This window comes from Engraulis encrasicolus, chromosome 7 (assembly GCF_034702125.1).
Source record: "Engraulis encrasicolus isolate BLACKSEA-1 chromosome 7, IST_EnEncr_1.0, whole genome shotgun sequence".
Taxonomy (NCBI): Eukaryota; Metazoa; Chordata; class Actinopteri; order Clupeiformes; family Engraulidae; genus Engraulis; species Engraulis encrasicolus.
In genome coordinates this window covers 26,486,878-26,508,143 of record NC_085863.1, presented here as the reverse complement: position 1 = coordinate 26,508,143, position 21,266 = coordinate 26,486,878, and the positions used below count along the sequence as shown (strand labels likewise).

Genomic DNA, 21,266 nt, shown 5'->3' with positions numbered 1-21,266 from the left:
AAAGAGAGTAAACATTTAAATTGTAGAATGATAATGACATCTACAAATCTACAAAATTCAACATTCTTATCTTTTTAAGATATAAGTTCCAAGATTCCATCAATCTTGGCCATTATTTTTCACTGTACGCATTAAACCGAGATAGAGTCCTTGGTTTGAGTGTTACCGGTGTTATGGTAAGATGCACCAGGCAGACCTTCAGTCTCTGGGGACCTGTCTTCATCTCTTCCACCTCAGAGACCTGCTAATGGGGGTGAAAGGTCGGAGGGGAAAGGGTCAGCCATTGGTGGGGTCAGGCATGACAGGTAAAGTGCTTCAAGGTTAATAGATTAACGGTTAAGTCATCAACTCTGGAAAACTCATTGGGAAAAGGTTGACTTCACTGTCCAAACAATGTCCTCTACAAGCCTACGCGTGCTATTTTAAATTAGAGGTGGGCGGAGGTCGGCACATGGTTAAATGCAGCCGTTATTGCATATTGCAGTCCCTGTACATGTGTTATAGATGTACTGTATCTGTTTCTTTGTTATCCTCGATTTATAAAAATACATCTATTCTCTTGAAAGGTTCATCAAGCTATACAGTTCATTTTGACCTACATCATGTTTACAGTCACACCACACCCTTACATGAAAAAAACACATCACATTACACTTGGTGTTAACATTCTCACCACAACCACAGCCTGAGTACACCTTAAACTGTGGCTGCTGGCATAGCACATTTCGTCATCACTGGCCAAAATGACTAGTAGATCCAACCACACACTCACTAATGGGTCAAAGTGACTAGTAAGTAGGTCTTTTCTACCAGCCAAACTGAAATTTCATCAGCATTTGGCTGGTTGGCTGGCGGTAATTTAGAGCCCTGTTTGGGGTTGATGGAGAGTTATGGACCAGATGGAGGGGCCATCTGAAGAACATCTGAGGAGAATCTTAATTACTGAAAAACCATCAATCATTATTACTTACCTCCATTTTATCCAGCGCCTCGAAGAACTGGCCGGACTGTGAAAGAAGCAGACAGAGGAAAGTAAGACACTGTCAGTTTACTATAGGTGCTGGGCTATGCTGTCAAGGGACATGGGTATAATCTAGTATATTTAGCATTGTGTTTAAATGCTGGTAATATATGCTGTCCCTTTGTTAAATAAATAAACTTGAAACTTGAAACATGAGTTGGTTCATTTGCAAAGAGCTTCAGTTTTCAACTCAAAAGATGTGAGTTGTACAGTGAGCAAGTAGACGTGCCCGTGGAGTTTGAAAACGTCCAGTTGCTTAACAACTGAACTCTTTTGAATAACATGACCTAGAAGATGAGTGAGAATCTTCAAAAGCAGAGCTGCGACCTCATAACTCCAGACACTGGATTCTTGCATAACCCAGAAAGTGTGTTAAGCCTCGAAGAAGCCATTTATTTCACAGTAATGCTTCACAGTGTGATTCACAAATCATCCCTTTCCCGTGGCGCTATTTCTGTCAAAGCCATAATCAACATTGTCTCTGAGGGGGTCACTCTGTCTAGTGGAGAACTACTGTCACTGCGATGATAAAATATAACCACACGTACACACACATGCACACACACACACACACACACACACACACACACACACACACACACACACACACACACACACACACACACACACACACACACACACACACACACACACACACACACACACACACACACACACACACACAGCTTTGTTTGTGGAGCTGGTGGTTATTATTTCAAAACGGTAATATTGATTTGCGCTTCGGGCTCCAAATTGAGCAATTGGTGTTATCTTTTCAAGTCATCAAGTTCCCTTTGAACTCTTCTCCGAAACCACCCCACCCTTTTCACTTGACTTTCCTTCAACCAGAGTTGTGAGAGTAAGAAAAAAAACGCCGGCCACAAACTTCCTTTTTACCTCTCACTATGAGTTTCTCAACAGTACACTGTAGTACCTCCACCCATTTCCAAGTGCTGATCGGATGCAGAACATGCATACATCTGCGCACACTCTTTTCTACTTTGCATATGCTTAATAATGAATAGGGAAGACAGGAGAGGACTCCATACAGCTAACATAGTGTTTCTCAACAGGGGCGTTGAGGAGCCCTAGGGGGCATTGAGAAGGATACAGCTAAGGGGGGTGGGGCTTAGTTCCCATTGGGGGGCATTAGTCTATTTCCATTTCAATACTAAGGGGGGCGTTGGCAGGCTTATGATGATGTCAAAGGGGGGTTGGGAGGCTTACGATGAGGTCAAGGCAAGACAAGACACTGATCTAACATCTCTGACCTACAAAGGCAAAGAGCAGTATCTCAGCCAACATTGAAACAGAGAAAAAGGTCTTCAAAGCCTTAGTACAGTTTGTATATATCGTTACTGCAAATTTCACATAGCAATATCTCTAAAACGGGACACATTTGGAGCATAAGGTTTTATCCCAATACAAAGGAGGTTTAATGAACACCATTTTACAGTCTCAACTCAAGTTTCACAAAATATGTAGTTACTCCACTTTTCCTTTGCTGGGCAGATCTGATATGCAGTATCAGCTGTCTCACAGTAAGATGACAAAAGCCTGCAGCACGCTGATCAATCTTCTCACATTTCATTTGACTGATTTTGAATATGATACGAATATATCATGCTGAATGGTTTTGTACCAAACCTGACCTTAATGTAATACAGAGAAAACTCTGGCCTATACTAAGCGTTTTGAATTTCAATGTACCTACTCTTGAATGCACTCACGCGTGCATGTGTGTATATGTGTGTATATGTGTGTGTCTGTGTGCGCGCGTGTGTGTATGCATCCACATGTGAGGACATTATTTTGCATTATACTACGGAAAATACAGCATTAAGCAATGTACTTATGGTGTTCCACAACTGAGATGTTTATCAGATTGTGGTGCGACATAGTCAGCATGATGAACACCCACAGAGTCTTTTAAAGGCCTATTGAACCCTGTCTCTCTCTCTGACACCCATGAGTTTGCGAGATGGGGCAAGATAGGTGCAATAGCTAGTGGGCCTGGACACATCCGGTTGCCCTTCCTGTGAGAAATCACACACAGGGGTCAAACATCTCACTACTACAACAGTTTCACTACACAACACAGTGGCCTTATTACAAAATACTATGCCACATGGGCTTGATCCGTGCTACACATAGTGTAGTGAGACATTCAGTCGACGCGTATTTGGCCTAAAGCCTTGCATTTGTACTTTGTTTGTTTTCTGTGTGTACGACCTTTGTCCTTACCACTCACAAAGCAACAACAAGGCACAAGGGACTGTGCAGGGGAAATGAGGATTCTCTCTATACTAGTGTTTCTCAACGGGGACCGTACAGCCCCCCAGGCGGCGTTGGGTAGCCCTAGGGGGGGGCGTTGAGAAGGATACAGTTGAGAGGGGGGCGTTGCTTAGTTGTCATTTGGGGCATTAGTCCATTTAAAAAAATTAATAGTAAGGGGGTCGTTGACAGGCTTGTGATGCAGTCATGGGGGCTTCGGATGAGGTCCAGGGGGTGTTTATTCAAAAAAGGTTGAGAACCACAGCTCTATACTGTGTCATATCCAATGCTGTTGCCTCAGGCAATAAGTTCATATTGTGAGTACTGAGTCATGGATTCTAAATGCATAATTCTAGTAATTATATGGTTTGGCCATGAATCCATATAAATTGAGTGCAACATCAGGATCCAGTACGTGCATTTCATTCAGCACAAAATCAGTAACTGAGGTTGGCAAAGTGTGAATGATTTCTAAGACGCTGGCTTCAAGACTCTCAGCTGTCTCCACTGTTAAACCAGCCAATGAATAAATAACTGGCTCTTCTTATACACGGCAAAGTGTGACGTTCTTAGGTTTTATGAAACACTGTGCATGGCTATGATGTAAACTATAACCTACCACTTCAAATGGTAGAATATAAGATAAGATAACTGTGTGCACTTTCATTTCAGTTAAGGCAACAAGGTATGGTAACACTTTAGGTAAACAAACACACAGTAACTACCTTAACTTAGCTATGTGTATCTGTGTTGTTACATTTGCGAGCAAACCAAAAGACATTCCTAGCAACTGTATGTTTATGTTATACTGTTGATTTGGCTATAATAAACTTGAACTTGAACTTGAAGCAAAGTATCCCGGATACCAGTCTTATAGGGGTTTTGTTCAAGCATGGGATACTGTGCTTTCATTAACACAAAATACTGTAGATACCTATATGATATGATAGGGGGTGATATATACAGTAACACCTAAAACGTATAAACCGTCTGTTCCCAGTTCGTTTCACTGAACCATTTCAGTGTGGTGTTCTTCCATGGAGCAAATAGTGCTCCTAATAAAACATGGGAGGCAATACAGGACAATGTCCTTCTTCTTTCTCAGGCCATTACGTTTTATTGTGCCCTCCCCAGTTTCATGGCTACCCATGACAAGGCCGTGCATCCTTCATCTATAAAACATGTGACATGCATGCATGAGGCAGGGGGACGGGGCGGATGTGGAGGGAGGGGGAAAGACTCCCTCCATCCAACCGACTTTTAAAAATTCATTTTTTATGTTTGAATGTAAGAATAAAAACATAAACAGCATCGTAGCCTCTTACTGCAGATGGGGTCGCTGGCGGGCCTATTCATTTTTTGCTGAAAATACTCAACTACATCATAACAACATTGCCATGACATTACTGAGAGCCTTAAGTAACAGATAAAGACATAGCCATTACCATTTTGGTGACAGTAAGGTTATAACATAGGCTCTGTGCCTAGGGGTTAAGAACAATTTAACACCATCCATCCAAATGGCCATTTACCTTCATGGTGGGTGGAGCCGTTCGGGGCGGGGAGGGGGGGCAGTCCGCCAGGGGAACATTGGAGATAGTCAGCAACTCCTGTTTCCTGGAAACGAACAACAGAAGAGAGCTGACATGAGAAACTGAGGCATCGTCAAAGATATACATTCGACTCTTCAGCCATTTTCCCTGGCATTGCGTTTCAGGTGCACAAATCGCTGATGTAACAATGGAATGGAACGCCTGAATGGAATGTCGGTAGTGTGTAGAGAGAGATTTACTGACTGACTGGCATGGCAGTGTGTTTCCCAAGTTACCTAAGGACTCCTGCACTTTTGCAACAAACCTGCTTTCTCAATATGGTTTGGGCAATGAAAACTCTCTCTCCCTCTCTCTCTCTCTGTCCCTCTCTCTCTCTCTCTCTCTCTCTCTCTCTCTCTCACACACACACACACACACACACACACACACACACACACACGCACGCACGCACGCACGCACGCACACACACACACACACACACACACACACACACACACAGTCTTCATTACTTCAGTAAATGTCACATAATCTGCATGAGCCTTCTAGTAATATCAAAGTCTTACCCCCCACACACATACAGAGTAGACCAGATCTCCAGCCACCCCCTTTCCCTTTTTCCCTCTCCTCTTTTCTCCTCTTCTCTTGTACTTCACTCGCTCGGTGAATCTCTCCGTCTCAAGGAGGTTAAAAGGAAGCCAACCTTTTTTCCCTCCCTGCCCTATTTCCATGATTAAGCTGGTGAATAAAAGATGGCTCCAAGATAGGTAATTTGTCATCGAAATGGCCCTTCCTAACTGCCACCGCCAGTGTCTGTGTAACTCCGGAGTCTAGTCTGTGGCTGGCCGGACCACTGCGGTGCCCTCGGAGTAAATTATTTAGTCCCCAAGTTTCACACCTTGGACATGGAGAGGGATGGATGAGGTGGGAAGGATGGATGGTTAGGGGAAGAAACGAGAGAGAGAGAGAGAGAGAGAGAGAGAGAGAGAGAGAGAGAGAGAGATGGAGGTGGCTCTCTGAAAATATCCTCTCCATCGCTCATAAGTTTTGCTGTAAATAGGCCCAGGGGATCCATCAGCCGACACCTCTCTGGTTTCTTATTAGAGGGGGACAACCGCATGTCATCCATAACACCAACACAGCACTGGGGCAGCCGCTCTGCAGCTCTCTCTCTCTGTTGCTCTCTGTCTCTCTCTCTCCCTCTCTCTCTCTCTCTCTCTCTCTCTCTCTCTCTCTCTCTCTCTCTCTCTTCTTCGTCTTCTTCCTCTTTCTCTCTCCTTCTTCTTCTTTGTCTTCCTCTTGCTTTCGCTCTCGTTCTCTCGCTCTCGTTCTCTCTCTCTCTCTCTCTCTCTCTCTCTCTCTCTCTCTCTTCCTCTCTCCAGTTCCAGTACCTCTCTTTACTGTATCATCTCTCCCTCCCTCACTCTTCTTCCTTCTTCTTTCTTCTGTTTCTATGTCTTTGTCCTTCTTCATTTCCCCTCGTCATCCATTCCTCTCATTCCTCTCTTTTCCGCATTGCTGCCCTTTGTCAGTCTCCTCCCCACCTTTCAAACTCTACTCATGGACACACTCGCTCAAATCATGAGGAAAATAATGAACAGAGAGCACAGGGAGCATTCGCATCAAATGAGCTGAGGACCTTGGTAACCTTCAGTGTGCAGTGTAGGTAGGCCTACTGTTTCTTGTATTATCTTGTATAGGTTAGCATGACAGGTTAGGCAGAAACATATGTCTGTCAAGCTAACCTACTAAAATAAAATACAAGAATCACACTCGAGAGTGCGGCTTTTCTACAAAGAAATGTATGGATCTGTTCGCTCTCACCCGAAGACCTTGTAAAAATCACTTCGGAGTTCAGCGCACTCTCTGACAAACAGTACTGTACACTTAAACAAATGGAAGGGCACAATGAGTAGTAATGTATGTTGTCGCAGTGTCCATAACCACCTGTTGTGTACAGCTCTGTTCCACCAAAGCCGACAGTACCCTTCCAGGAACTACAGCATGGGGGAAGATGTGAATAGGTATCCCCTTCAAAACACCTTCACTGAGAAGCAGTGTTGCCAGATTGGGCGGTTTCCCGCCAAATTAGAATGTCCGTCTGCGGGTAGAAATGGCATTTAGCAGGAAAAAATAAACGCACAATTTTTGGCCATAGAAATCAATAGAATTGGGCGGGATTTAGTGCTTCTAGACGGGTTTTGAGAATTTTTTGGGCTGGAAATCTTCAGCCTCATCTGGCAACCCTGCTGAGAAGTACCATTCACTGTAGTTTTTTATCATTTCACTTCATTTCATTTCATTTTGACCTTCCTAGATGGATCGATACTGTTTGCATGCAGAAACTGATAGAGAGATGCTGCACCCTGTCATGAAAAATGCTTGGTGTGTACAAACAATATAGATTTACCTACATATAGAGGTTTATACTGCTGTTCTACAAGTGTGTAGAGTAGATTTAACGGTCAAATACAAATGTTGTTTTTTTTCCTCTCTGACCACCTACGTATGTGACCAATGGCCTCAATCTGATCTTCCCCATTTGATTGTTTTGAAACTGTGACCGCCTTGACCTGTCAGTGTCCGTGTCAACTTGCGTCGCACCGTTTTTCCGTTTGTCAAGTTCAGTTCAATGCGGGGTTATTGTGAGCGAGTGGCCTCAATTTGCAACTCATGCTCCTCTGCTCAAAAGCACAGATGTGACTCAAGTCAACCAATAATCAAATCTTCCCTTCAGCTGCAGATGATGTCTGTCCAGACCTACAGCGCAGCCTAGACTGAGAGAGAATAACTGCACTGCAATGGAACTAAAGCTAAAACGGACCTGAATGGAACCTGAACTAAAACTGGATGGGGATGAATGGAACTAGAACTAAGGCTGATTTTCGCCATTTGAAAGTTAGGAAACTATGACCCAGTGGTCTGTCAGTGTCAGTGTCAGCTTGGGCTGTTTCTGTTCCGCTCTAAAGCACAGATGAGACTCCAAATCTTCGATGCCGACATCCAAGTCCTCCCTTCAGCTCCTGCTGCTGCTACTAGAACTAAAACTGACCGTCGCCATTTGAAGGTTCGGAAACTATGACCCCCCTGGCCTGTCCGTGTCAGTGTCAACTTGGGCTGTTTCTGTTCAGCTCTAAAGCTCTAAAGCACAGATGTGGCTGCAAATCTTCAATGTCAACATCCAAGTCTTCCCTTCAGGTCCTGCTGCTGTCTGTTTGTTTATCCAGAAGTACCGCACGGTCACTATGTATGCTAGAATCACTGTACTGTGATGAATGTCCTTTGAGCTACCAAGTGACCCCTTCCACTTCTATTTCCTTGTTGCTGCGGCAACAGGGAAAGGCAATTGCCTCCTCCTCCTCCTCCTCCTCCTTCTCCTCCTCTTTCTCATCCTCCTCCTCCTCCTCCTCCTTCTCTTTACCTTGTCGGCTAAACTGTTCAGCAATCGTCAGTGCAGCGCAGTCATTGAAAAGGTCTGTGTAAAGGTCAAATAATAGTCTACCATCACTTCAAAAGCACAGTGGTGATGGGGAGAGGGAAGAAAGGGAAAAAATGGATTTGTTCTTCCTCCTTTCGCACCATTTGCTTTTGGTGATGAAAACACACGTTTGTTTGCGCGGCTGGGCACGGACGGCACCAATCCTTGTCATTCACGGCTCCCACCCGCGGTCAGATTAATAATAAATAGCTGTCACTTGGATCAGAAAAGGGGTCTGCTATTTGTGCAAGGCTTACCACAGACCCAGCGTCCCTACACATACTACACATACACTCATGATCCCTCTCCCAACACCATCACTGCTGCACCAATGCGTCCCGATCGAAGTCCAAACATTAAAGCCCACTCCAAATGTTCCCCAAGCTCTCATTTTAAACGTCCTCCTGAGTTGAAGGGCTTCGTCTTTTCTTCTCTAAGAACATGCTGGCCGGGCACACAAACATATATAGCAGTCCTCCCATTGCACTACAACCATCAGTTGTCTCATCAAACTGCCTGTCAGTCAGGCTTGCTGTGCTTATCGCTCCTTCTACCCATCCACCCATCTAACAGTCCATCTATCCATCCATCCTTCCATCCTTCCATCCATCCATCCAATCATCCGTCCATCCTCTTATCTGCTTCCAGCTCTCCGCCAAAGCTTTCTCCTCTCTCTCTCTCCTCCTCAGGCTCTCCTCGACTGCCAGCTCCCCCTCCCCTCAAACCCCACCCCACCCCCCACCCTAATGTTGTGCTGACCTCTCTGGTTCTCAGGTTCAAAACTCACTCGCTACAGCTTGGCTTATCTCGTATGGTAGATGTACTGTGATTGCTGCCTTCCATTCTGTCCTTTCATTGGACTGGCTGAACTGGATGCTATTGCAAATGTAGTATGTCCATATGAACAAAGGTTTTACTTTTCCCAACCCTATTTACATGTGGATATTTTGTGAACCAATCCATTTGGGTTTCTTGTTTACACACTAAGAGCAGAGTTCTAGCTCCTCAAAAACGGATACTTGTAAACCCAGAGTTTTCAAAAAACAATCTTGATCCACATGCCATGTAAACACGACCAAAATATGTAAACGGAGAAAACAAATCAGTTTTTTTATGTCCAAGGCCTTAGTCTACACGATGAGGAGCCTAATGTGGAATTACCCAGGCACCCAGACTTCAGAAGATATAATTCATATCCCCCAAATGATTTTTAAGAAGGTAGACATGAAACTGAAAAACATATATTTTAAACTGAAAAATATCTTTGGTTTCTCACAATGAAATCCTGGTGGTCATCCCTGCTCAGTGTCCCACAGCTGACCTCAAGCAAGATGAGAGTGCCAGTGGGCGCTAGTGAAGAGCCCAACTCACAAAAAAAATCAGATTTGAGTTGGATAAAAAAGGCCCGGGGCCTCTAGGCTACAGGTTGCTAATTACGTAGACGGCATCATAACTCCAACCCAAGAGGAGTATTAATAAGTATGAGTTTATACTCTTTTTAAACTCTTTTTTTTCATGTTTTAAAGACTGCATCTTGTCACATTTCTCTAATTGTTGATTTACACTCCCTTTGACCAACTGGGGACCCCTTGCCAGGTAGGAGCCCTAGGCTGTAGCCATATCTAGCCTCTGTGTTAAGCCAGCCCTGGACGATGCATGGTAAAAGATGGAGGGATTTCTCAAAGTCTGATTGCTGTCAGAGGAGTGGGAGAAAAACAGAGATATTTCTTCCATGGAGGACGCAAAGCAAAGCTCTAATGAAGAGTTTTCAGTGGAGTGCTTTTTTTCTGCCTTTTTTGCCTTTTAAAGCGTCTGACAAACTGCCTCATTGTCCTCATGTTTACATTTTCTCTCCCTCACTCCCCGCCACGGCACAATTACAGGAAATGTGCGTAAATCACTACATAATCATAAAAGCAGCATTTTGTTCTCGCCCGGCCCCTGTGAAGACTGAAAGGGACAAATGGAGCCCTCAGCTGACAGCAGGACAAACTGTTTATCAATTTGCCACTTCACCACTTCTCTTCCTGTGGCCATTTATTACAGAGTACGGGCACACACACACACACACATAAATACACACACACACACAGACACGCAAATACACACACGTAAATACACACACACACACACACACACACACACACACACACACACACACACACACACACACACACACACACACACACACACACACACACACACACACACACACACGCAAATACACACACGTAAATACACACACGTAAATACACACATACACACACACAAGCACACACAAAAAGATACAGACACAACAGCAGACTAACACATGTGCATACAGTAGACCCACACGTGCAATACAGAAACAACCCACATGTACAAATACACACACACACATGCTTGCGCACGCACGCACACACACACTATCTCCCTCTCTCTCCAGACTCAAGTGTGTATTTCCTCCCCAGGAGCCCTGGCAGCTCCAGTCCCCAGCACCAGCTCCTCATCCCACTGCCCCCCACATACATTATAAACACACACACACGCACGCACATATGCACACACACACAAACACACGCACACACACAAACACGCGCACACACATACACACACACATGCACACATTAAAAACACAGCGCCAGCTCCAGTCCGCCAGTCCCCCATCACCCAGCACATAAACACGGCAGTGGGCAGCAGGCAGCAGTAGCCCAGCACGCTCTCCCCCTGATGGGGCCACCTGTAGCCCTGTAGCCTGGCACAATGGAGCCCCTCACAATGGAGGATCCTGGAGGACTTGAGAGGAAAACTGGCACATACCCAAACAAAAAAAAACGAAAGGGGAAAAAATCAATACCTGACTGAATGAATGAGAGCGAGAGCGAAATGAAAGGAGACACCGAAAATGGAATGGAGAATAGGAGGAACCAGCAGGACCTATTCTAGCCCCCCCATAATTGCCCAAACATTTCAAATGGGCTTTTTTCTCAATGCTATCTCACTTTAGGTAAAATTATAGGACATGTGCCATCAATGATAGCTCAGACACACTTACTGACAAAAGCACATGGTACGGTACAGCACAAAGGTGGAAATATAATGTTCTCAAACATGCTCTTAAGGCCCAGGATGAAGAGGCTGAATGGACGTCATACAGTGTAGAGATACAATGTAGCCTATCTTGAGCAGGGCATGAAGACTTATTCTGTGTTAGGAAACCTATATCTAGTAGTATCACCAATGCCAAATCAACTGGTTCTATCTGTGCATCAAGTGTGAGGGGTGGCAATGATTCAATCTAATATTCTACCTGAAAAGCCCTGGTAAAAAAGGCACACCTGGTGTTGTTAAGCATTACTGATTTTAAACCTGTATTAACATTGCTATTGATAGTGCACTTAGTGAGTGCATTCTTTGTTACAGAGGATGCCATGTGCATCCTAATCCATAACTGCCTGTGGTGTCAATCAGGGCTTGACACTGGCACCTGCCAACCGGCCAAATGCTGGTAAAACTTGGCTGTGGCTGGTAACAATTTCAGTGTCACTAGCCAATTTGGCAGGTAGCTTATTCTATGGTATGACATATCAGAATAGCGTATATTCTGCACTTTGCCCCTTGTGTATCAATTGTTTAGTTCAAGAAAAAGCTCAGTTACTCAGTTTCTATTTGTTTGTTTTATTTCCATGTAGAAATCCATGCACTCATCTTCTTGCGTTAAGCACCCTATCTTCTGAGGTTAGATGTACAGCGTAGATTAATAAAAAAAATAAAAAAAATGTGTGGCTAGTAGAGTAGTTGGATGGCTAGTGACTCGGGAACCACTAGCCACATCGGCTGGCAAGCGAAAAAGTGAATGTCAAGCCCTGGTGTCAATGGATCACCTTATTATTGGATTGATTCATATTTGACGACATTATTTTACCCCATGCACTGGGCTGGCTCCCTGTCGTGTTTGTTTTTTGTCTGTTTGTTTGCTTGTTTGTTTGTTTGTTTGTTTGTTTTTGAGAGTGTTCTATAAAATCTATATGAATGTCATGCAGTGACACTATCAATCAAAGTGATGTTTGGGAGACAAAAAATACTGAAACTCTCTGGAAATGTTCTCTGCTCTGCCATTTTACATTCTCTCCTCCTGTCATGCTCTGACCAACGTGTCATTTTGAAGTCTTAGCTCCCAGGATATAGCAGTAGACCCCCTGAATGGTATGGGCAAGGATATATCATTACAATCAGCACTGTGCTGGAAGAGAAAATAGACTAGAATTACTGAAAGGTTCACACTATATTCTGGCGAAGCCTGTGAAAGGGATCTGTGATAAATGAGGGACTCCACACTGTGACTGAAATACACAAGTGAAAGGATATGAGAGCATATGACAATGAAATGTACTGAGAGTGGAGACAGCTTAATTACAGTGATCATAAATGAAAAACGTGTGAAATCGCTGTCGGTGAAATGTACATTACACACATTTTCTGCCATGTGCTTATCAAATCCTGCACAATTTATATAATGCATATATGGCAAGGGACATAACACAATTTAGATGTTTTTTTTTTTTTCAAAGAAGCGTGAAACCTCAAAAGGTATATTTTACATATTTGTGTGCCATGCTTATCAAATCCTTCACGATTTACATAATGCAGGTGGCATGTGATAGAAATGATAAGATAAAGTTTACATTTTTAAAGAAACAAATATGAAACAACTCAAATGCATGTTTTACACATTTTCAGCCAGGCTTATCAAATCCTGCATGAATTTTGTACGGTATATGGTAAGGCATGGTGTGTGACAGAAACTATAAAACACTGTTTCAATAACGCTTTTGTTATCTGGTCAGATTGACATATTGCATTCAGAGTATACCACTTGTTGCCATGTGTATCAAAAATGTTTTGATATGTTTTTTTAATTTGACTGTATTGCATATAGCATGTGACAGACACAATGTATAAAGCACAGTTTAGATAGAACTTCTTTCTAACATCTCCTAAGATTGGAGGTATGTATACTGTATTCAAAAAACAGTTCTATTCCTATATTCCCTAAGGAATGCACTCATTGATTTCACCGTCTACTATGTGAGTGAATGGGCAAAAGGAGGAAGCTACGGTCACAAGATGCAAGGCTTTACCATTGTAGACGAAACTCGAGTAAAAACGAAACCAATCTTAACTCTAGCAAAGCCCCGAAACTTTCTCAGCTGGGACTCAGAGAACAAGTAACAACAAATTTGACTTGCAAAGTGACTATCTGCCACTGCGATCAAAGAACATGTCGAGGGCATGGAGGGGAGAAGTCAACCTCGAAAGCCACACATGTGGGAACGCACACACCCACACACCCGCAGACATGTGCGAAAAACATACACGCCCTGAAATATTCACAAACACAAACGTACGCACAAGCGCACACACATACACACACAAACACTTCCACACACAGACATGTGCAAAATAACGAACGCCCTGATACATTTACAAAGAAACGTATGCATACACACACAGCAACAATGAGCTCTTGCCTTGTTGCTGTGTCTGCAAAGTTGCAAACCGTATCGTACTAGAACAAACCTCCAAAAATATACACACACAATTCCCTCTCTCTTTGTGTGTCTCTCTCACAGACGCACGCGCGTGCGCACACACACACACACACACACACACACACACACACACACACACACACACACACACACACACACACACACACACACACACACAGTCCTCTCTCACTCTCATGCACGCGGAGTCCACACACACACACACACACACACACAATCCCCTCTCTGACTCTCACACACACGCACACACACAGTGTGTGTCTGCTGCCAAAGATAATCCCCTATCCCTCGTGGCCGTATACACAACCAATGCAAAAACAAGCAAGTTTTCCTCTTTTTGTTTTGAGCAGGGGGAGGAGGGGGGGGTTTACCCACCAAGTCTGGTCCCCGGGTTCCCTCACACTCAGCCTCCTCTGGCTCTGCCTGTCTCTGTCGCGCTGCTTGCTGCGGGACTGGTGCAGGAGTCCGATGAGCGCCACGGTGGCCCGGATGCCCGCTCTCCTGGACCGGAGCCGGGCAGCGGAATCAGCGACGGCGGCATCGGCATCGGTGGGATCGGACATGGGTGCCGACGGCGGGTCTCCGAGCTGCCGTATTCCGGGGCAAAAATCGCACAGAACCGCCAGTGTGCTGCTTGTCTGGGAGTCTCTCTCTGGTAGCCGGTTCTTCTGTTCTGACTGACTGTCTGTAGACGTTCCCCTTTTCTCTCTCTCTCTCTGTCTCTCTTTCTCCCTCTCTCTGTCTCACTCACTCATTTACCTCGGACTGTCTCTGTCTCTGGGTTTTTATATTTGTCGCTCTGACCTTCCCTCCCTCCCTCTGTCTCTTGTCTGTTACAGTTCTCCTTTCGGAGTCTCTCTCTCTCTCTCTTCCTCTCACTCTCTCGCTCTCTCACTGTCTCTCTCTCTTTTAGAGGGAGGTACTGAGTCTCTGCTCACACAGCCGGCACGGACAACGGCAAGCAGAGAGAAAGCAGAAACGCATCGTCTTCTCTCTCGTCCTCTTCTCTGGCTCATTGAAGTCTGCCCTTCTCACTATTGCCCTCTGCCTTTCACACACAGACACAGACTCATACGTACGGACACTCTCACCCTCTGCTCTGTGTCTCCCTACACAAGCTTCTCCATCTCTCTCCTCCTCATCCAGTCCCCTGTTCGTACTCTTCACCTTGCCGTTTATGCAGGCAGCTTCCTATGTCATTCTCTCCGTCGCCTCCCTCCCTCCCTCCCTCCCTCTTTGTGTCTCCCTCTCTCCCTCTCCCTCCTGTTCAGTCTCACCCTCCCTCTCTCTCTCTCTCTGCTCTATGTCCATCTCTCCCTGCCTTTCTGCCTCTCCTTCTTTCTCCCTCTCTCTCTCTCTCTCTCAATCTCTCTCTCTCCCCTTCCCTCTTGGGCTCACTGTTGCTAGTCTCTCTCTCTTTCTTGCTCTCTTACTCTCTCTCCATCTCTCACTCTCTCTCCCTCCTTCTTAGTGTCTCTCTTTCTCGCGTTCTGACAGCCTTGCTTTCTCACTTTCTTTCTCTCTCTGCCTTTCACTCACTCATTAACGTGTTGTCACAAATCTGTTCAAGTCTATTGTTCACACACATTCACATTAATTCACATTCACACTCATCTCTCTCTCTCTCTCTCTCTCTCTCTCTCTCTCTCTCTCTCTCTCTCTCTCTCTCTCACACACACACACACACACACACACACACACACACACACACACACACACACACACACACACACACACACTCTCCCTCTTTTTCGCTCTGCATTCGTCACTGTCTCCCTGTGCCACTGTGTCCTCCTTTCCCAGTTTGGACTCTGCTCTGTTCACCTTGGCTCTTGCCTCTCGTCTAACCTCTCTCTCTCTCTCTCTCTCTCTCTCTCTGCTCACCTTGCCTCTTGCCACTCGGATCGGAGGACTCTCTCTCTCTCTCTCTCTCTCTCTCTCTCTCTCTCTCTCTCTCTCTCTCTCTCTCTCTCTCTCTCTCTCTCTCTCTCTCTCTCTATCTCTCTCTCTCTCTCTCTCTCTCTCTCTTTCTGCCCCTCGCCTTTTGGATTGCAATAGTCCCAGTGCTGATTGGAGGAGCCCATCTGCCTCTACGAACTGCACTCGAGTGCACAAGGAGCATATGTCTATGTGCACGTACGTTTGCATGCTGTGTGTGTGTGTGTGTGTGTGTGTGTGTGTGTGTGTGTGTGTGTGTGTGTGTGTGTGTGTGTGTGTGTGTGTGTGTGTGTGTGTGTGTGTGTGTGTGTGTGTGTACACATGTGCGTGCGTGCGTGTGTGGGTGTGCATGTGCATGTGTGTGGTTATCAGTGTGTGTGTGTGTGTGTGTGTGTGTGTGTGTGTGTGTGTGTGTGTGTGTGTGTGTGTGTGTGTGTGTGTGTGTGTGTGTGCGCGCGCGTTGTGCGTGCGTGAGTGTGTGAGTGTGTGCTTTTGAGTGTGTGCTTGTGCATGTGCGTGTGTGTGCTTATCATTGTGTGTGTGTGCATGTGCGTGGCGTGTGTGTGTGGTTATCAGTGTGCATGTGTGTTGTTTGCGTACACACGTCTTTGTGCATTTGTACGCATGTGTGAGCGCGCCGCGTGTGTGTCCGCGCTGTGTCCGTGTGTGTGGTTACAAATGTGGCTTTGTGCATGCTGTCCTCTTCTCTATTCCTTGGAGTTATGGGTGTTCAGGGTATTCAGATACCGCAGCAATGTTCCCATCATGCTGTGGTATCACACTGTTTCAGTTCCCCTCTGCCTCTGCCACGTCTGTCTGTCTGTTTGTTTGTCTGTTCCATGTGTGCATTTCCATGTACGTTTCCGCTATCTCACACACTCCTAAAGTCACATCCTTCACACGTCCAGCACAGCCCAGCTACCTGCATCAATGCACATTACATACATGATGTACCGTATGACCTCACTCGCATGGTAAATGGATGGCTGCAATCAGGGCCGCTGACAGCTTTTCCTGGGCCCGGGATAACGTCATCTGAAAGGGCCCCCTACCCAATACGTACAATGTAAGGGGACCAAATTGTGGGCCCCCTTTCTCACTGGGCCCGGGACAACATACCCCTTTGTCCCCTCTGTCAGCGGGCCTGGCTGCAATAACCATGGTTGTGATAGCGAATCCCTCCCCAGTGTCGCCGGCAGCGTTGGCCGGGCCGAAGGCAAAGTCATCTGAAAGAGCCCCTCCCCACCGCACCCAATACATACAATGTAACAAATGTCGCCTTCTCCCTGGGCCCGGGACAGCTGACCCCCTTTTGTCCCCCTCCTGCCCTGTCCTTTACATATGGCACAGGCAGCAGGTGCCCATGGCATGGCGTCCAGGCATGGGCACAGGTCCAGTCGCCAGATTGGTGCCAGGGCAGCTGGCGCGGGTCCAGATACCCGTTCCCAGCACCAGGACCAGTACCAGTCCCAGTACCCCGGGCTCAGCCTAGCCTAGCCTTATGACGGCCTCCTCCCCACAGTTTAGATGACACACCCAACTACACCACACCCCACCTTAACACACACAGGTTGCTCTCTCTCTCTCTCTCTCTCTCTCTCTCTCTCTCTCTCTCTCTCTCTCTCTCTCTCTCTCTCTGTGTCCCACCCATATCTTTCTTCCCACCCCATCCATATCCCTTATCCAGGGAAGTCAATAGGAGGGAGAAATGGGTCAGTTATCCTGGGCCCAGGACGAGAGGGGCCCCAGAATTGGGTCCTCGTTGCATGTCTGGGCCCAGCCAAAGCTGTCAGCGGCCCTGCTCTTATCCTCCGACCCTGTCATCCTCACTTACCTATTACTGCCTTTTCCATATCTCCCTCCCTCCTTCTCTCTCTCTCTCTCTCTCTCTCTCTCTCTCTCTCTCTCTCTCTCTCTCTCTCTCTCTCTCTCTCTCTCTCTCTTTCTTTCTCTCAGGTTCACCTATTACTACACTATTATATTTCCAGCCTCTATCGCAGCCTCCCTGTGTTATATTAAACATACAGCTGCAGGCTATTCACTGTCATAGTGGAACCATTTCCACCACATTCACAAACACATCACTGCCAACATCAGCGGACCTGCTTTCTCTGTTATTCACTTCATTTAAATGCTAAATTTAGCAACAGCATAGCTGCTTTCTCGATAGGGTTTCTTGTTATTCACTTCATTAAAATGCTATATTTAGCAACGGTAATGTATTACACGTTTGGGTAATGAGATATTACTTTGAATAGGTGATTCAGATCAGTGTAATTACATTGATTGTACTGGGCACTGTGCATACCTGCTTTCTATGCAGGGTTTTGTTATGTGCATGCCACTAAATGTTATATGAACCTCTTTGCACATAGCCTAAAGTTGTTATTACCTAATTGTCACCAAAATTGTAATGATCAAGTCTTAAACTGTTTCATAAGGCTCTTGCTAATGTCATTGGAATGTTGCTATGATTTATTTGAGTGATGTTTGTTGAGATGGGCAATTCATCAATCAACAAGAAACACACAAACAAACAAAGATTGAGATTAAATTTGGATCCATTAAAAAGGATTGCCTTGAGGCTCAGTCAACAGATCAAATGGCAGATCCCTTAAGCTAAACATTTCACAATGTCACCCGTGTGCTGATGGTTTGACTATTGCCAAGGTTACATGTTGGAGCCAATAATGCTTTAATGCAATCTTTATGAGCTATGTCGGTGCTCTGCAAGACAGGTTTCTATCCAGCAGCTTTTGAATTGTCAGTATCAGCAGAATGAAATTCTGCCAAAAATCAAACTCGGACAAAATGACAACATACTATATATATTGTCATGTACTATACGTCATGTACTTGCTGTATCACCCAGCCTTGTAAATGAAACGTGGACCGAATTTGAGTCAACGTGATTTTATTATTTTTTATCTATTTTACTCATGGAGGCACATGTACTGTATTTCAGCTTTCCACATCTATGTATGCAGTTGACACTCACAAACAAAAGAGGTGGGAATCAAGTTCATAATCTTTATATTGTGGTAGGACAAATACATTTTTTTGTATTCTTAACTCCACGTGTGAATTCACATCTATGCATACAGTCACAAACAACAGTGTCACGTTGCAATGAGGAGGAAATCAAGTCCATGATTTCATTGCCTGTACTGTAATACTTGATAGAATTTCTATTTCTATGCATGTGATAAATAAAATCCTTGTATCCTTGTATCCATAATCTAACCATAGCAACAGAACACCATGTGCAGCTTCCACCTCTCCATCCATCTGCCCGTCACGAACACAGACACAGACACAAGACACACAGACACAGACACAGACACAGACACACAGACACAGACACACATCTCCATGGCTCCACTCTCACAGCACACTGATGCAACCCAGTTCTCACACTTACGTCATCCCGACACACAGCAATTAGTAAATCTCACCTTTCCTACCACAATATAAAGATTTTCAGACAGAGAAAAACACCAAACCCAAGAAGGCTACCTAACCAGGGATGGGAGGATAGGGGGTGTGGCGGGTCAACAAGGTCAGTTACCCTGGGCCCATGGAGAAGGAAGGGCCGAAATTGAGTCATCATTACATTGTATGTATTGACGTATTGAGAAGATGACTTTGGCCCGGGCACGGCAAAAGCGGTCAGTAACCCTGCATACCATAAAATAAACATTTTCATACAGGGCAAAAAAATCCCTCGGAAGTACAAATGTATTCTTGTTCCGAGCAGCATGACCTCTGAGCAGCAGAGGCGAGTGACCTCCGGGATGTAATTAGGCTATCTGTGATCCTGATTTTGCGTAGCACATAGCATAATACTGCCACGATTAGCAAGTCTGTGACACAACAGGGTGTTCGGCGCACTACGTTTGTTAAATTAACCATGTTTCATACATCTTGAACACGACCACTGACTTGCATATCATGTAATAATAATAACACGATGACCAAGTCAACACTCCACACGTTTTTTGTTTGCTCCGCACAGACACTCCAAAGGACTCCTATGAATACGGTAACACTTTTTGCCCGGGGTCATGTTTTTTCCTATAAGGTGTTTGTTGAAGGGAGAAATGGCTGTAGACAGAAGAGCAAGCCTTGTTCAGGGGACCTCTGGTTCACTCTCTTGAACTGTCCAAGGTCACAAAACAGCTACACAAGTCATAACAATGTGTGTACCTTATAACGTAGTGGTTCTCAACTTTTTTTCAAATCAACATTTTTTCAATCATAATGCTTCCAATGCCCCCTTGATCTCATCATAAGTCTGCCAACACCCCCATAAGAATTAAAAAGATTAAATAGAGTAATGCCCCCCATGGCAACTCAGCATATGATCAAAATTTGAGGCAAAGTTTATACTTTCCAAACCTGGGATAGAGACATCTGCCACTTCCCTGGATGTAAAAAAAGAAGTGCATTATTCTGCACACTAAACAAGGCTGCCCTTTGTGTACAACAGATCCCAAAAGCAAAAGTTTCTTACGAAATATGAGGCCATCTGCCATCTGGTCCAAAGGGAGCCAAAAAAAACCCTCAGAATATACACAGAAGAAGAAAGATGTGTCATACACTGACAGTCAAAGCTACTGTCTGTCACCAAAGACAACAGGAGCCCTTGGTGTCACACAGGGAACAAGGATAAAAAAGAAGGGGAAAAGAGAAAAAAAACCCTTTCTGTCTGATGAGATGAGGAAATAAAGTGGCCACTGTTGACAGTCAGACATCTAAGGCTATTTATTTATTTATTTATTTTGTTATTCATGTGCAAGAGATGGTGGTCAGGGGTTAGTGAAAACATTGTGAACAGGACTCTCCGCGCTAAGCTAAGCTATCTAACCACTGTCATTCTATCAATCAATTTTATTACTGTATTTCATTCTATTAATATTGATGTAAATAATCGAGGGATTAAACTGTATATTCTATGAAGAATTAAAGCCCCCAGAAGGCTATGAAAACACTGACAGATGTTTTTTTGCTACAAAAATCAACTTCCACTATGGATGAGTGCTATATTAATACTTAGAATACTTTAGGCACTTATCTGCAGATAGATCACATGTACATTGCAACCATTTGGTTTATAAAAAGACATTGCAATTTGAGGATGTCCAGTTGTGACTTGAATTGTTTAGCCTGGAACATTTCCATTCTCTGTAGACAGTAGCTCCTCTGATGTCTTGGGCCTGAAAGAGCTACCAGCCGTATGAAAATGAATATGGAACGAGGGAAAGAGAAGAGAAGGCGAAGAGAAAGTGGAGGTGAGGAAGTAGTTGGTGGAGGTAGAGAAGAGGTGGAGGAGGAGAGGGGAGTGATGGGGTGACCGAGGAGTTTGATGGTTTAAGGCAGTGACCTACAATATGCTTTTTCAGAGAAGAAGAAAAAAAATCTTTGACACCTATGCAATGTTTGGCATGCATTTTTAT

The 21,266-nt window shown here is 44.8% G+C and overlaps 1 protein-coding gene across 4 annotated transcripts in view; it reads right to left on the bottom strand.

Moving 5' to 3' along the window:
* Positions 1–21,266, bottom strand: part of rap1gap2b (RAP1 GTPase activating protein 2b) — a 110,659-nt gene that overhangs the window by 24,979 nt on the left and 64,414 nt on the right. For 2 of the 4 annotated variants that reach the window (XM_063203162.1, XM_063203163.1), the window contains exons 1-4: positions 14,248–14,623; positions 4,828–4,912; positions 972–1,007; positions 197–244 (exon numbers count right to left, since the gene is read on the bottom strand). In XM_063203162.1, the coding sequence (XP_063059232.1) occupies positions 197–244; positions 972–1,007; positions 4,828–4,912; positions 14,248–14,435 (357 nt within the window). In that variant the 5' untranslated portion in view covers positions 14,436–14,623. Of the gene's footprint in view, positions 1–196; positions 245–971; positions 1,008–4,827; positions 4,913–14,247; positions 14,624–21,266 lie in introns of those variants that run through there. The other 2 variants (XM_063203165.1, XM_063203164.1) reach the window with 2 other exon arrangements.